General features: G+C 43.3%; 1 protein-coding gene across 1 annotated transcript; it reads right to left on the minus strand.

The window, feature by feature from the left end:
• Positions 1-669: 669 nt before the first annotated feature.
• On the minus strand, positions 670-14884 carry SPARCL1 (SPARC like 1). Its single transcript, XM_026041302.1, has 11 exons — positions 14846-14884; positions 10428-10542; positions 10242-10295; positions 7547-8632; positions 6714-6783; positions 6037-6155; positions 5300-5420; positions 4179-4315; positions 2246-2394; positions 1411-1559; positions 670-843 (listed from the first exon to the last, which is right to left on the minus strand). The coding sequence occupies exons 2-11, from the start codon at positions 10479-10481 to the stop codon at positions 815-817; spliced, it is 1968 nt and encodes a 655-aa protein (XP_025897087.1). The 5' UTR covers positions 10482-10542; positions 14846-14884; the 3' UTR covers positions 670-814.
• Between the last annotated feature and the right edge of the window lie 1850 nt (positions 14885-16734).

A 16734-nucleotide genomic window follows, 5' to 3' on the forward strand; every position in this document is an offset into this window, starting at 1 on the left:
TCAGTTTCGTGGCGTTGCAGAACGAAGCGTGTTACGATGTCGATAGCTGAAATGACTAGTCAAATGGGTTTTGGTGGCAAAAGCCTGTTTATGAGAAGTTCCCTTATTGAAAATATTCATAGGTTGATTCTTTGTCTCTCCTTCACCACGCTGGAGCTGCATTATGATTGGGAGTGCTACTTGACTGAAGAGCACAATGAGCAGGAAGCAAGTGGATATCTGAATCCTCTTTACTTGGAAAGGTGACTTTCTTCAAGTCAAGTGTTTTCTCATCTTCCTTAGCAGGAATAGGGCTCAGGACTGTTTCTTACAACATCCCACGTGAGGGGTTTTTCAGGGAAGTGCCTACCTTTGCATTGCAGAGTTGGTGGCCTTCAAGAAGGTTCTTGCTATCCTTTGTTCTTGTGTGAGTAGTACCTGTCTTCCGATGAGCACAAGTTACTGTGTCTTACGGAAGACAGCGGCAGTAGCAAGTCTTCCTACTTGAGCGGGAAGAAGGCAAGTCTATGCTGGCAAACCAATGAGCAAAATGTTTCTAGAGACTGTTTCTAGATTCAGGGAGATTAGAAACTGATGCAGAAGAAAATACAATGTAGGTGCATATCTTGGAGTTGTTTGCTTCTGCTGTTAACAAATGTAGAGGTCTGTGCATTTGTTATTGGACAAAAACTGTTGACCTATCAAAAGCTTTTATTCAAAAAACCTTATTCAGTTTTCTCAGTCTTTCTTCTAATAAGCTGCTAATGAGAAAAGAACCAAACTGGGTTTTCGTGTTGACCCAGTATTAAAGCACTGGGATTCTGTTCAGTCGTGCTCAGAACAGGAGGTTTTCATCTATGTCCTCTGCAACAGAGAAGAACCAAGTGTCACTGAATGATTCAGTCTTTGCAAAGAAACATATTGATGTGCATCATCATCAAGACATGTATTAATTTCAGAGGGCTTGGGGACTGTAGCCTTTTTCTATTGCAAAATGTAAGCATGGCAACTTTATTATTGATTACGTTCTCTTCTTGAGCTGAAGTTTTAATCTATTTTCCCAGGAGCATGCTCTGTCCACTAATATACTAATGAAGACCTGCTTTGCCTTACTCTTGAAGGCACTGAATAAAAAAGACACTATTTCTGTAGTGAAGAAGGCAGGTGGAACATACAGCACCAGACACCAGAGAGGGGAATGATTTGGTATTGAATCTAAAAGAATTTCAGTGTTGTTGATGATGTCCCAATAATCCAACCAAAACCCTGCATCTCTTGTGGTCTTAGTCCCGCGCCCTGTTCCATTTAGGATAGTGCACAGCAGTTATTAGCTTGGGGGTAGAAATTCCCTCTTAAAGTATGATATGATAGGTTGTCTAGTCTTAGTAGGAACATTTTGCCCTATGTATTTTGGTATTCTATTGGGTTTACCTCTTTTAATCCCAAAACAGTGGCACCACTCCTTCAAAGAGACACGTTTATCTTGGTCTCCATCACACTCTTGGAAGAACCGAGTTATGCAGTGTTCCATGGGGACAAGAGAAGCTCTCAAGGGAGCCAGCTCTGAGTGGCTTAATACTCTGCAAGAAAGACCAAGGAGGTAAAGCTGTTGAGTGGTGATTTTCACCAGGGTGGTTCAAGATGATTTTAGCTGCTAGAACATGGCAATGGTGGCTTTGACAGACAGTTCAATTCTGCTATGAGGCCTTCAGGGCCCCCAGCCTTGCAGCTGCTCCTACTGAAGGCCCGACATGTGGGTGAAGTTTTCTTGGAGTAGTATCAAGTAGAGAGTTTCTTTAATGCTGATCCTGGTGGTATTTTACCTTAGCTGCTCCTTAGAAATGAGAGGGTTCTTTCAGGTTGAACTGAAAGCGATGGGTACCTCACTATTCCTGCTGATAGCTTGTGCTCTTTATAGTTTGGCCTGTTGCTCTTGTCTCATTAATAGCCTGAACTCATGAGCCAGCTCTTGCCCAAGATTAGGCCCTTATTAGCTATTAAAAAATTATGGAGCTTCAAATGTAATAATACCTGAATATGCAACACAAGAGGATAGAAGTGTTAGACTTCAGACTTGTCTCCAACAAAAATCAGACAAAGTTTTTGTGCTTATGAAGCGAGTGGCTTTTCCGAAAGGAGATACTAGCTGTAATAGCTGTAATAACTGGGGGGCTGGTTGTGTACATAGAGTATATTCTGACAGGCTTAGAAAAGTATAAGGGTTTTAGCCTAAGCAGCCAAGAAAAAATACTCAATCAGTGCTTACCTGTCAACGGGGTGCTGATCAAGCTGGTAAAACTGCCAGTGTACAGGATATACATACATGTGATAATTCTTCTCAAAGTCATACAGGAGCAGCTCAACTGGGTGGTCGCCGGCCGAGAGACGTTTTTCATTCTCATAGATTTTTTTGACCTGAACCCAAGAGAAGAACTTAGTTGTTTTTAGCAGTAAAGATCTATCCAGAAGACAAGACTCCCAAAAGGAGGTGATTCAAGAAATATCAACTTGATGACATATGCTTGAAGAAACCAACTTGGTATTGTTTGTGAACGTATGCTACGCAAAAGCCTTGTCTCAAGTGTGCCAGTAGTTTTTGTTGGTGCCCATATAAAATATGATAGTAACGGGAGAGGAGGTGAAATTCCTGTCGCTGATCATCAGACCTGCCTAAGCAGGACCAGAGCCTCAGACTGGTAGGAGATGAAAGACTAGAAGGCTACTAGATGAGGGTAACGTGATTGCTGGGGAAGCAACTTGACCTTCCAGTGTGAGACAAATCATCTCACCAGTCATGTAATTCAAATCACTCGGTGTGAGGAGTTCCAGCAGACCGCTGTGCCCTGGAGTTGCGCACATGGTCTTCACTGCTCCTCAAGGAAATTGTGTGTAAACACTAGGGTCACCTGTTGTGTGCTCCCAAGTCAGAGCAGCCCAGGGGCTTGGTTTAATGAGCATTATTTGCTTTGTTAGGGGGCTTGGGGCAGTTCTGATGTCTGTATCCTCAGAAAAATTGCTGTTACCAAACATTTACTTGGTGTAAATTTCTCAAATAAAAGGCCCAGTGATACAAAAGAGGCTGTTCTGTTTTGAGCAGACTGTTGCTCTATGTGATCCTGCTGGGCAGCTTACTGAATGATTAAGTAGCATTTTTGTCTTAAACTGAGTTCCAGGCCCATATAATTTTATGCATCTTTGATATCAGTGTAACTTTAATCTATGAGTAGACAAAATAGGAAGTGACATGAAAAAAAAAACCTTACAAACCATACCAATAACGGTTCGCTTAAATTTCAGAAACACTTATACTGATTGCAAAGCATAACGTGTCACAAGAATGGGAAAAAAGAGTTTTCAACTCAATCCAAGCCAAGGTTCTCTCTCAGACATCTCCATCATGCATATTGTATATTACAAATTAGGTTTGAATCTTGCTTGCTCTATTGTCCAGACATAGGGTCCTTCAACAATTTTTCAGTGAGGCCAAGTCCTTAATTCCTTGAATCCCTTTTTCTTGTGAGCAATATTTTTTTACCCACCATTCTCTTTCAGGTAACACAGAGCTGCTGAATGACACAAGTTCTTTTGACTTGTGGAACTCAACAAATAGCCTCTCTTGGCCATTTCTTTTTTTACCGTTTTCTGTCTTTTCATAATTGTTTTATCTATATCCACATTCTCGCCTTTATGCTCTATCTACTCAGATTCCTTAAGCCTTGTAGAAAGCTCAAATTGCATCACTCTTCTCTCCATATTATTCTTTCCAGGTAATTTGTCACAAAGTACTTGCCTGAACAGCAGCTGTGTTGATTCTTCTCAAGCACATCATGTTTATCCAAGGGTGTGTGTGTGTGTGTGCGCGCACCAATTCTGTTGTATTAAAGTCTCTTTTGCTCCTTGTCTGTGAGCATTCATTTAAATTTGGCTTATGTGCACTTGGACAAAAGAACATTCATAGTAAAAATACTTAGGTACTAGTGATGATGGGTATGGAGAACTTGAGCATATTCTGCAACCTGTCTAATTGAGACTGACTAGCACAATTGACTGACTTTATGGGATATAATTCAGTCTATGGAACCTGAACAAAAATGCTAATGAGAAAAGGGAGAAATCGAATGAGAAACTGTCACAGAGGAGAGGGCACATGCAGCCCTAACAGTGTAACTGAGGGGGTTAATTCAAGAAGGATTACTTACTTTGTTTCTTTGCTTTTCAGTTAGGAATCCAGATGTATCCACATCGCGTTCGTAATACTGCATAAGGATGTTTTTGAGCCAGTCTCTCATCCGGAGAGGGAACTGATCCACTTCATAGTCTGTACAATGAGGGATAACTGCTCCAAAGGGTAAAACTCTCATTAGCAAGAGACATGTAAAATTGACATTGAAGCATTTCTAGGCTAAGTTGGATGGAGTTGTCATGAACACATTTCCTGGTCAGCTTTAAATGGACCCAATTTTAAAAATGAAGAAAGTAATGGGTTAAATTATACTTTTAAAATGCTTTGTGATGTTGATATTGTTAACAAGCAGAAGCTGTGTAGTTAAAATGGTGGTCACAAGCAAGAGGTTTGAACTGAGGCCTTGCATAGAGTTTCTGGGTGATCTTGTACCACCCCTTAGGCCAATTTCTTAATTCTTGCCATGGGATTGTAATTTAGGGGGGTGGAACTGTCTGAGCTCTCTTAGAAGGACTTGGGGGTGCCTCTGGCAGCTTAAAATGGTAACACGGCCTAGGCAGTGGAGCAAGATCCTGCGGCAACTAGGACACAAATGTGTTGTTCAGCCCTTTGGGCTTGCATAGAAACAGAGTTTTAGTCATCTGAGGAATGCTTCAGCTGAAAGTGAGTGTACGCTCATCCAAGAGCACGTGGTAAGTGAAAAAACTTTGAGATGTTCTAGCCACTGGATCTTGTTTTTCATTTAAGTCTTTCTGTGATTCTTTTTCAACTTGACATTTTCATTGGTAAAATGGATGTGGATTTAATATTGTCCCAGTGAGAAGAAATGCATTAACAACTGGAATGCTGAAATGCTATTGCAATCAGAGAAAAATTAATATGTGAGAGCATATTATGGGGACAGGAAACTGCTGCAATCATCTTTGCATTAGGCCCCCTGATGCCCTTATTTATAGGACAAAATCGCAGGGCTGAAACATTTAAGGTTTGGAAGCCTGTTTAAATTAGCAGATAAGTGACGCAGACTGGGGAAAAACCAAAAGAGGAAGCAAATACCTTATGATGAGTGTGTACTTTTTCAGTTTAGTGCATCTTTATAGCTAAGATAAATTCGATACACAAAAACCTATGACTTACATTTGCAGGATCCCATATAGTCCAGGTGCAGCTGGCGCCCCATTTTTGTCCCGTCAAGTTGGCATTTTGTGCCAAAGAGCTGGCAGAGGCCCTCGTAGGTCTTATTATCAGTGCCACAAACCTAAAATGGGGTAACAGTCAAACCACCCTCCTCTACCGTGTTCAGAATATTTATCAATTTTAGGCATAATAACAAAATCAACATTGCTATTCAGTGTGCCAGTTAGGAATATCCACAGAATTTGATCAGAAATCGTGAAAATTCTAGTTATTTTCTTATACCTGCATGAGGATTATAGAGCTCTAGTTAGACACCCATTTTGAATGTCTTAATGTCTGTGGTTCTGTCTCTGAATTGCTACAGTGTTGTTGTACTATATGCTAGTGTATATTTGGTATATGCTCTGAAACATAAAAGTATTCCACTTTACTTGTAGTGACAGAGAAGATGGTATTTGCTGAATGAGACAATAGAAGCAACACACGTTCAGTATTTTTTAGCCATGTATTTTTATATTCTTGTTGAGCAAGAATCCCTAAGTTTTGGTATTCTGTACCTACTGGTACAATTACTAAAATCACTGAAACCCACTTAGATTTTAATTTTTTTTAATTTAATTTAATTTTTTTTTACTTTTTAGGCTAGAATTGCTCTAAATAATGCCTGGAGAATGTAGTATCCTGTAAGTGTTGTAGTTGATTTTCCCCTCATGCTGTGTGATGAATGAGCTACTTACATGCTCATAATCTTTGGTTGAAGGGCAAGCAGCAGGGTCTTGGCAAATGCAGCGGGGTTGCTCTTGTTCATCCACGTGGCACACTTTTCCTCTCTTGCAGTGGAAGTTCCTGCATGCATCTAACAGTAAGATAGGGAAGGGAGGGTTTGTTAGAAACAAGGTGACAAAACCAGCCTTCTTGGCAAGTATTCCTGACAGGAAATAGTAAATATAGCCAAATATTAGCCCAGTAGTCAAGCACTTTGTGCATATTGGAGTAGCTGGTTGGTTATAAGGGCTGATATTCCCTTTGAGCCTTAGGTTTGCTGTGAACCCTTATCTGTCCTTGCTGAATCTAAGGTGTTAGCCCTCCTAGTTTAACTCAGGGTACTGCTTTTCAGCTGATGGAGCTGAATGGAAGCTCCATGGAAGCTTTCAATGGAAGATGACTCATTTTTGTAAAATCAACATAATCTGTGCTGCACATGAATGTTTTTCAGAAACAAACGCATAAATCCAAGGGTATGCAGAAGGGATTCCTCTCTGGGATGGTGTGTGCTCTAAAGCATTATGCACAAGCATGGGGCAGTCATGTGAAACTGCATCCCGCTGAACACAGAAAAGAAATGCAGACCAGCAGATTCCCCAGCTGCAGTGAGGTAGCCGGTATGGAAGGGCTCCGTGTGCAGTTGACTCACCCAGCAAAGCCTTCCCACTGCTGTTGCTCGCACTTTCCCCCTCGCCGTAGGATCTGCTCGTAGCTTTAACCTTTAAGTCAGAGAGATAAAAGCAGAAATTGCGGTAAGTGCGGGATACAGTGGCATAGTATAGTGCTCCTTTTGTGCTCTGGACAGCTGCCTACTCTGCTGCAGATAAAACAGCTCTAATCTCCTTCTAAAGAGTAAGGTTCTTCCTTAATAGTCTTGGCAAAGAGCACTCCTTTCAAAACAAAGCACTTGTCTTTTTTGTCTATCTATCTGTTTTATCAGGGGATGGGAGATCTGTGTGCAAGGTCCTCGTTATCTGATAGAGGAGGCCCTAGTCCTTCATCCTGTGGAAGGGTGTCCTAAGCACCCTGGCACAGGCTGCTAGTTATTCTGGGAACTCTGACCTTCTCTGTTGAAGCTGTTCAATTTTAAATGAAAGCCTTGAAAATCCTTTGGGAGTGGAGTATGAACTGGCCTTTCTATTCAGTATGAGGCTGGGTTCCAGTTGGTTTATATGTGTAGACATTCCATATGCATGTGTATGTATGTATAGGTGTGTTCCATTACGTAGTACGTTGGGCAGGAGGCTTTACAGAAGTTGGGCTCAGTCTCTGGTCCAGTTCATCTAAATTTTCTATGTGAAGTGACACAGCATGAACTGGATGAATAAGGAGTAAAAGGAGATGAGACTTCTCCAAAACTTTAAGGATGTTTTAGACCTGTTCTTTTTCTGAAATCTTCTTTCAAGCATCAGGAACTTTAATTTAGGACAATTTATGACCTCCCCCTCTCCCCCCCCCCCCCTTTTTTTTAAGGCCATTTACCTTATGTTCAGGTTCCACTGAATTCACACTCTGAACAGAACTGCTGGTTTCCTTTTGTTCCTTGCTGTCAGAATCGAGTAGCTCATGATGGTCATCTTCCTCAAAGTGAGCAAAGTCTTGCTTTGTGGCATGCAGGTCGTCACCATTATCTCTGCTACGTGCACTGCCATCTTTGCTGTCCCCTTTCCACTCCGCGCTGATACTTACAGGTTTATCACTCTGGATACTTCCACCTTCTGCATAGTTCTTTTTCCAGACACTGCTCAGATCTTCTTCGCCATCAACATCACCATCGTGATCGTCGTCATCAACGTTCTGTTTGTGTGCATGAGAATTGGCTTTGCCTTGTTGGCTTTGCTGTCCGTCATCCTGATGTTGGCTACTGCTTTTTTGAGAGAGAGGGATTTTTTCTGATTCGTGAGGCTTGGGTTGGGTCTCATCCCTCTCGTGCTCCTCTCGGTCAAGTTTCTCACCGTGCCTCTTGGTTATCTGGAGTGGCTGCCTGGAATCTCCCGTGATTTCATCAGGTTGTTCACCCTCTTCATCTTGTTCCCTCTTGTATTGACTGTTGTGATTTGTCAATTGGGTTTGGTGCTTCATATCTCTGTAGATGGTTTCTTCCACCCTTTCCCTTTCCTCCTCCTCCACCTTGCCCTCTTCATCACCATCACGCTTGTTCTCCGATAGGTCAACTCTATCTTTATTGTAGGTCCAGGCGTTTTGCGCACTGCGAGCATCCACCAGCCTTCCTTCATCATCCCAAATTCGTTCATTGTTGTGTTTCTCAGGCCGCCTGAGCTGGTGATATTCAGAGCTGACCTGTTCTCCGCTGCTGCTTCCAGAGTCACCGTCCTGCCTGTCAGGGGCCGAACCCATTTTAATGTGCGGCGAGAGGAAATTAGAGCTCTTGGGGCTGTTGTAGGCTTCGTGCTCATTACTGCTGCCTCCCTGTGTTCGAGCAGGCCTGGGCTCGGTAGCTGTCAGTGGTACCTCTTGGTTTTTGTTTCTGGGATTTGACAGCAAATCACCGTTGTTTTCGTGCTCTGGGCTCTCTTCTGCTGAGGCATCAGATTGAATGTCTTGAGCCTTCCAGAACGAAGAAAACAGGTATTTAAAAAGATATTAGAATTTATTCTAATCAGTCGCTAGTCAATGTAATGTAAATTGGCTTTATATTGAAAAAAGCACACTATGATGCTGCTTTTTATGCTTTTTCATCCTAAGTCCTCCCCTAAGTTAATTCAGAGCTTGAAATTCACAGTCAGTATCATTTTGGGTTCTCAGCAGTTGTGTGTATTAGCCCTGTTTGTTTGTCTGGGGAAAAAAAAAGTCCATAAAATTCTTTTTAAGGTCTGGTAGAAGGATGATGTGTTAGGATGATGTGTTATGGGGGTCTTGTGATGTGTCAGACCAATTCCTTAATTAGCAATCTAGAGCCGTAACTTCAGACACCTGCCTTAGGCTGCATTCATTACCTCTTATCTCAGCAAAGAAGGTATTTATCCCCCTACACAGGTAAATAGAGGGTCTGTGAAAAGAGGAGAGAAGGAGCTTTGATCGGGCAATGCCATGGCAATAAGTCTTGGGATGTGCAGGGAAAGCTACGTGATTATTCCAAACTGGATTAAATGGGAGCTTTTGTAGGTGGTGACAGCACCGCCTTATCTTATTACTGTATCATAAGGACGAGTCGCAGGTGTTTGAGTGGCCTTTTTCGCATAGTAGTTTCTTTGCAAATTACTAATTTGAGTGGAAAAGGCTTAAACCCTTGAGCAGGAAGGAAGTTCTAGAGTGAAGGTTATGTCTTGCAGAAGGGATGGCCCTTCTGTTGCTATTAGACAGACTCAGCTTGGCTGCTGCTTGGTGAGTACAGGCCCTTGGGTCTTTTTTACAGCAGTAGGAACATCTGATATTTTTCTGTACTAAACCTCAGGACTTTTGGCGTTGCTTCTTGCATGTTAAAAATAGTGCCTTACGTAGTTCCCCTTAAAATTTTGGGGAGAGTAGTTCATGAAGATGGAAACAGTTGTAAGGCCTAAACTGCCCTGCTACCTAAAACAAACAACAACAACAAAAAAGTATGTGTAAAGCAAGATTTGTGAGGGGCTTTGAGTTCGGTGGCCTACAAAATGCAAGGCCAAATGTTCCTTAATATGATGCATTTTGGTTGCCTCTGATCATGCAGCATTATATTTTTTTATTCTTTTTAGAAAGATGCTTTGGTTTCTCTCTTTATGAATCCTCACTGTGCACTGCACTTGACATTTAGATGTGTCTGAATGTGGTTTCTAGCCTTTGTTTCTTTGGTTATAACTTGATCCCCAGGGTCACAGAAACCTTTTAGGACTCGGTCAACGTACATGTCATTGGTTACCCTTACTCTTAGGGGACAACTGGCCTCTGAAAAAATGAATTTGGGAATTCATTTAAGGGAATTTCTTGAAATAAATGGAATTTTTTGTCATGGGGATTACAACTCTGTGCTGGTTTCCTGCTAGCTGTGCTGTGTGAGGCATGAGACCTTTGGTAATAATTGCCATGAGAGAGGGGCACTTTTTTTTAAGGTTTTGGCGGTTGTTTTTTTAAATTTTTTTAACCTAAATGGATTTTCAAGCCTATGCCTAGTGTAATTTTTTTTCTATTTGTAATCATGACTGTAGTTTGCCTTATAACATGAAAAGAAGGACACAAGTACCTTTTCTGCAGGTTTTTGTCCATGGATTCCAAGCTTGTAGGTAAAGGGATAGGTCTAGAATAGACAATGGAATTAAACATCTCCTTATTAAAAAAAGATCTTGTATAGCGAAGTGAGTTAATATTAAAGTATTTCCAATATGCAGATGTTCAAATGCGTCCTAGTAATAAAACACGGAGGACTTACTGGAATGGCCAAAGCAGATCCTACAAGACAAACCAAGAGAGCTGCTGTCTTCATGCTTCTCAGTTCTTCAGGATAATAATTATTGGTGCAGCCGTGGAGTTTAGCAGGTTCCTTTCTGCAAACAGTATTAAAGAAAGAGAATTAGGATTTCAGGTCCGTCAGTTTGAAGATAAATGATGCAGGGAATATGGTGGTCGCAGTGACCTGCGAGTCTGAAGCTCAAGAGCATTTCCCTGCACTGTTGCATCACGGGGCCTCTTGGGTTTTGGCTGGCTGAACCACTTGGGATATGGAGAAATTGGCAGAGGTTTTGGGCAGTTAGAGCAACCGTTCTCAAATGCATCTAGTGCGCAACCTGAGGATTTTAAATGTTGCTCATTACAATAGCTTGTCCTTTTCTTTTAGCTCATGCAGAGCATATCTTCTCCAGTGAGGTATATCCTGCACATAAACCGTCTTTGCTGCAGTGACTTGAGTCCTTGCATACAGCAGAGTGTACAACATGACTGGTCGTTGCCGCTGGGAGACGGCAGTTGAAGATGTTCCTGCCGAGAAATATAGGCTAAAACAAAACCATGGATGGGTGTAGGTGAAACTCCCAACTGTGCAATGTGTAGGCACTTGGGATCAAGGTGAGTTTTGTTGTCCTGCTGATTTAAGAGCAACTTGCCAGAAATGCAGGGGTGTAACTTGATTGTCAGAATATTTTTTTGTTAATAAGCAGTCTGCAGTTGCCTAAAGGAAGCATCAGTCTTGAACCAGTCAGGTTATCCAGGGAATAGAGGTTTGTAGTCCTGTTGAATATCTTTTTTTCCTACGGATGGCAGCTCCGAGTTGGAAGGAATAGTAAAATTACTTCCAATAGCATGACAGGCCCACAGCTTTAAGTTGTGTTGCTCTCGGAGGTAAGCACTCTCAGATTGCAATATTGCTGTTCCTGACTATTATTTGGCCTTTTTGATTATCCATTTCTGTGCAGCGGCTTTGGTCTAGCATTCTGCTGCTGCCACATACTGAACCTGATGGACTTTTAAGCCGTTTCCTTCCTCGCCTCTTTTCTGTGACAGCTATTCTAATGCACAGCCACCACCGGTCAAGTTCAGAAGCGATGATAACATGGATAATATCTGTTTTTTTTCCTGACGCCATCAGTGCTAATAGAGATGGGAGGGCAGTAGGGGAAGCTGGGGATTACTGTCCTAACAGCTGCCAAGTCCATAATCGCCGCAGCGGCTGCTTCCACAAAGCAAACCAGCAGTCTTTGCACAACAGCTTGCGCTCCCTGCAATCCCATCAGGACCAAAGCTGGTGTTTCTGTTGGCGTGCCTCGGTGTCCAGTTAGGCGCTAGCGGTTTCGTGCCAAGAGCTTTTGCCAGAAACCAAGAGAACCTCTTTATGCGGCCCGAGTAATCCCTGTGAAGGCCATGGGATTGTTGGAGCAGGAGCAAAGGGATTTGCCGCTCCAAGTGCCAAGCCTGTAAAGAAGGGGAAAAAGCCCTGAGGCATGATTTGTGCCGGCACGCTATGCTGTCCCTGTGAAGGTCGTGCCTCACGTGAAGGGCATCTTTGCCCTTGGTCAAGCTTTGCTCTTCCCATGCCAGGAAAAATAGGCAAGAGCAGCACTCGGGGCTTTGTCCCCCAGAGCAAGCTGGAGCCTGCAGGTTGCTTTGCAGAGGCAGCACGGGCCTTTCTCTGTGAGCAGCACAGGGGAGGGAGCAGCTGATGTGTTTGGCCCCAGAAATTGGCCCCTTAAGGAGAGCTGCACAAAGGGGTGCCAACTGAGTGTCAGCGTGAATGGCTTTTCTGGTAACAAACAGGTAACTGCTTGGCTTTGAGGGAGCATGTTTTCTTATATCCTTAAGATATATGTATTATGTCCTGGAGGTAAGTGTATTAAATAAAAAGGATACCATGTAAAGGTTCACAGCTGTGTATTCTGCTTGGAAACTCGAAGGTTATAGTCAAAGTTTTACCTGCAAAATTTTCTCGTGTTCTTCAAACCCATCTCAGTGGGCACTTGGTTCACTAGTGGTGACTGTGCCATTTTGGGCATCTTTGCTGGCCCCACAGCAATGCACTCGTGGGGATTCAGATGGGCTGTCTGTGGCTTAACCCTGATGGTTGGACTGCCTTGTGGGGATTCAGAATATTTCAGAATATTTCAGAATGATGAGGGGATGATGAGGGGATGAGGGGAGAGCCGTGGATGTTGTCTACCTTGACTTCAGCAAGGCTTTTGACACTGTCTCCCACAACATCCTCATACGGAAGCTCCGGGACAGTGGGCTAGACGAGTACCTGGTGCGGTGGATCGAGGGCTGGCTGGATGGCAGAGCTCAGAGGGTGGTCATAAATGGGGCCGAATCCAGCTGGAGGCCTGTGGCCAGTGGTGTCCCCCAGGGGTCAGTACTGGGCCCAGTGCTGTTCAACTTGTTTATCAATGACCTGGACGAGGGCACGGAATGCACCCTGAGCAAGTTTGCGGATGACACCAAGCTGGGTGGAGTGGCCGACACTCCGGAGGGCTGTGCTGCCATCCAGAGGGACCTGGACAGGCTGGAGAGTTGGGCAGAGAGGAACCTCATGAGGTTCAATAAGGACAAGTGCAGGGTCCTGCACCTGGGGAGGAATAACCCCAGGCATCAGTACAGATTAGGGGTCGACCTGCTGGAAAGCACCTCCACGGAGAGGGACCTGGGAGTCCTGGTTGACACTAAGTTAACCATGAGTGAGCAGTGTGCCCTCGTGGCCAAGAAGGCCAATGGCATCCTGGCCTGCATCAGGAGGAGCGTTGCCAGCAGGTCAAGGGAGGTGATTCTGCCCCTCTACTCAGCTCTGGTGAGGCCGCACCTGGAGTACTGTGTGCAGTTCTGGGCACCCCAGTATAGGAGAGACGTGGAGCTTCTGGAGAGGGTCCAGAGAAGGGCAACCAGGATGATTAAGGGAATGGAACATCTCTCGTATGAAGAGAGGCTGAGCGAGCTGGGCCTGTTTTCTCTGGAGAAGAGACGGCTCAGAGGGGATATGATTAATATGTATAAGTTCAGGAAGGGAGAATGCAGGGAGGAAGGGGACAGGCTGTTCTCACTGGTGGCCAGAGATAGGACGAGGGGTAATGGCCACAAGCTGAAACACAAGAAGTTCCGTCTCCAGGTGAGGAGGAACTTCTTTACTGTTAGGGTGACAGAGCAGTGGAACAGGCTGCCCAGGGAGGTTGTGGAGTCTCCTTCTCTGGAGGTCTTCAAAACCCGCCTGGATGCCACCCTGTGCCACATGCTCTAGGTGTGCCTGCTTGAGCAGGAAGGTTGGACTAGATGATCTGTAGAGGTCCCTTCCAACCTTAAATATTCTGAAATATTCTGAAATAGGCATATATGTATGTATAGATTGGGGTGATGTGTGTGTGTACATCCATAGAAAATAGAGGCAGAGAGCTAGAGGTGGAAGAGTGAACCAAGTAAAAGCAGCAGCTCTAATATGCAAGCAAGTTGCAAAACAAAATTGTTCTACCCATTTTTCCTGACCCATCTGCTAATCAGAATCCATGTTTGCTAGCGGTTTTATATCTCTAAAGCCATAACTTCGTAATAGCTGGATCAATAAATAAGAGAATGGTATTTCAGAAGGGCTTGAAGCATGTTTTTCCAATTAACTGTTTATATTTGCTTAAGATAATTGTTCATAGAAGTGAAACAAATGTTAGAGCAAAATAAAGTTTGTAACTATTCTGCTTTTTTGTTCACAAAACAAAATTAATTTAAATAAAAGTCAAATTTGAAAGCTTTATTGAAGTAGAAGTCAAGATATTTAATGTGAATTTTCCAACCAAAATACCATTTTAGTAGCTATTTTCCATATTTGATATGAACTGATTGGTATTGGCATTCATTCACATTTGTATTTTCTTCACAGATGCACTTGAGGCTGTACATTTTCCCAAGTCTACACACTTCTTCCTGAAGGGATCCTCCACTGCCAGACACAATTCTTATCTCTTCCCACAGTTACAGGAAAGGGTGAGTATCTCTCTGCTTATCATGGCCTTTTCTGAAGGATGAGGTTTCTGGACTGATACCACAGGAGCCTTTTGGCAGGGGGTGGGAAGCCAGGTTGCACAGTGACTGAACTGGACCACCTGGCACCTTTTTCAGGAGGCTTTTGCTTAGCTCTCGTTGACCATCGCATAGTGCCTCAGTGTCGCAGAGCATCTGAGGGGGGAAAAGTGGCCTCTAGCAATTAGGCAGAGTTCCTCTTCCCCACGCAATAGCTATATGGTGCCTATTATCCTGCAGAACACGCGTTTTCCTGGCAACATGGCAGGGAATGAACATGAGGATTTGCAGAGAGTTAGACACAAGACACTCTAAGGTGTTAAAGAAAGAAGGAGGGGAAAAAAAAAAGAAAAAACCCAACAGTACCATAGTAGGAGAAGAGATGCTCGTCCTTGGTTAGCCACTGATGAGCTGGAAACTCTCGAGCCTTGCAAATTCCCGTTGCTTTTCCGTGATGTATTTTGCTATCTTAGATGGACTTAGCGAGTGTCTCCTGCTATGGCTCTCGGTTAGAAGTATGTGAAATCCCCTCCTCTGCTTCTGCGAGATCAGTGGGTGTGTGTATGGGGGAATGAAGCGGTGTAATTCCGCTGAATTAACTGGATCAGTGCTGAGTGTTCAATGTTCACAGGCTCTGGGCCAGTGCGAGTTGGCTCTCATGGGGAAAGGACTTATTTAGTCTCCTGGGGGAAGGGAGCAGGAGGGAAGGGGCACTATTTTCTGCCACGCTGGCTGGCCTCTGGAGAGCTGAGCAGAGGGATGAGCCAGGGCAGCCCTAGTGCAGGCTGGAGGATGAAGCACCATGGCACCACGTTGCCACATTGCCTTGCTGGCTGCTGTTGCAGTACCCAGGGCATCAAGTGTGTGAAATCAGCAGTAAGGAAGGGGGAAAAGGAGCAGGGAGTGAAGCGCTGAATCCCAAAATAAGGAGCCCAGCTGGAGTTTCTCACATAACTCTGGAGAGTTGGTCGTTTTGGAGATGATGCCCTGAGCCTGTAACAGGGACTGAGCGAGCAGCATGCAAGTGGCATCTATGTGCAACAGAGGCTTTGTACCTTCTGGTTTTTATTTGTAACTTTTTCTTTAAATTATTCCATGAAACGCACCTCCTGAACTGAAACCCTTCCAAGCTGGTTCTCGAATCAGACATACTGGGGTGGGTCCTGGTCTCAGATGCCCTGATGCAGGAACAGAGGCAGTTCCCGTGGTGCATGCTGTAAGTTCAGCAAATGTAGCATCCCTATTTAGTGTCCTTCCAGTGTTATTTTGTAGTAGCCAGGTTGTTTTGCACACTGTGCCGGCCTAGGTGCAAGGATGGTCCAAAAGGAAAAACTGAAGTACATGTATGGTGCAAATTGTTATGTAAATTCTGTCAATGAGTTTATCATAGATAATCTTTTCAGCACCTTTTTTATCCAGATTACTGTTCTACTAGATTCTATGTTGTACTTCTCAAAAGGTATATGGTTAGACAAAATGTAGTAATTGATGGAAATTTACCTTGTTTTATATGGCCACCTGAAAAACTTGTTCCTGGTAAATCCAAAACTTCCCGAGGCTGATATCCCAGCTGAGCTTTCTGTCTGTAGACCAAGCAGTAAATAAAACTTTGACTACAGCCCATGAGAAATTATTAAAATCCCCTGTCCTTTTATCTCTGCTTCTTTGCCTGGAAACTCATTCATGCCTATTGGAGTTGAAATTGTGCTGGTCTGTCAACCAGTCAGTGTCTGAAGGGGTAGATGAGATTTCAGAGCCTGGTGTTTTTCTTTTCTTGCTTTTGCTGTGCATTAAGGAAAGATGATAACGATGTGATTCATATGTCATGAATATCTTCCCTTGTAATATTAAGGGGGTTGAAGATTTGTGTATTTCTGTGACTTTTAAATATGCTAAATATGGTACTGATGCTCAACTGATACAAGCTCAAGAGTAAGGATGAACGTGCCTATGTTAATCTTATGCTAGCTAAGAATTTAACTCTTTCTTACAAGATGTCCATAATAATGCCCATGAACATGAGTTTGAAATTATTTCAGGTTAAACTTTGCTAGATCTCCAGTACAGCAAAATATGTCTGAAATAATTATACCTTTAGTGTGGAGTCGCATGCAAAGAGTATGCATCAGATCATGGTTTAGATGGATGAATAAAGAACTGTCCTGAAATGTAAAGCTGAAATTCATAGGAAATGTATGCTGTTAATAATGTTAATAATGTTAATCTTAATGCTGCTGTTAAATAAGACACATTTG

Source organism: Nothoprocta perdicaria, unplaced genomic scaffold (genome assembly GCF_003342845.1).
Source record: "Nothoprocta perdicaria isolate Ctin4 unplaced genomic scaffold, notPer1 scaffold_281, whole genome shotgun sequence".
NCBI classification, from domain to species: Eukaryota; Metazoa; Chordata; class Aves; order Tinamiformes; family Tinamidae; genus Nothoprocta; species Nothoprocta perdicaria.

Excerpts from the sequence above, each read along its gene's own strand:
- SPARCL1 (XM_026041302.1), bottom strand. The coding sequence starts at position 10,481 with ATGAAGACAGCAGCTCTCTTGGTTTGTCTTGTAGGATCTGCTTTGGCC. Across the intron at positions 6,156-6,713 it reads CAGTGGGAAGGCTTTGCTGG|ATGCATGCAGGAACTTCCAC; the intron begins GTGAGTCAACTG and ends TCTTACTGTTAG. Across the intron at positions 844-1,410 it reads CTGTTTTGGGATTAAAAGAG|AGGACATAGATGAAAACCTC; the intron begins GTAAACCCAATA and ends TCTCTGTTGCAG.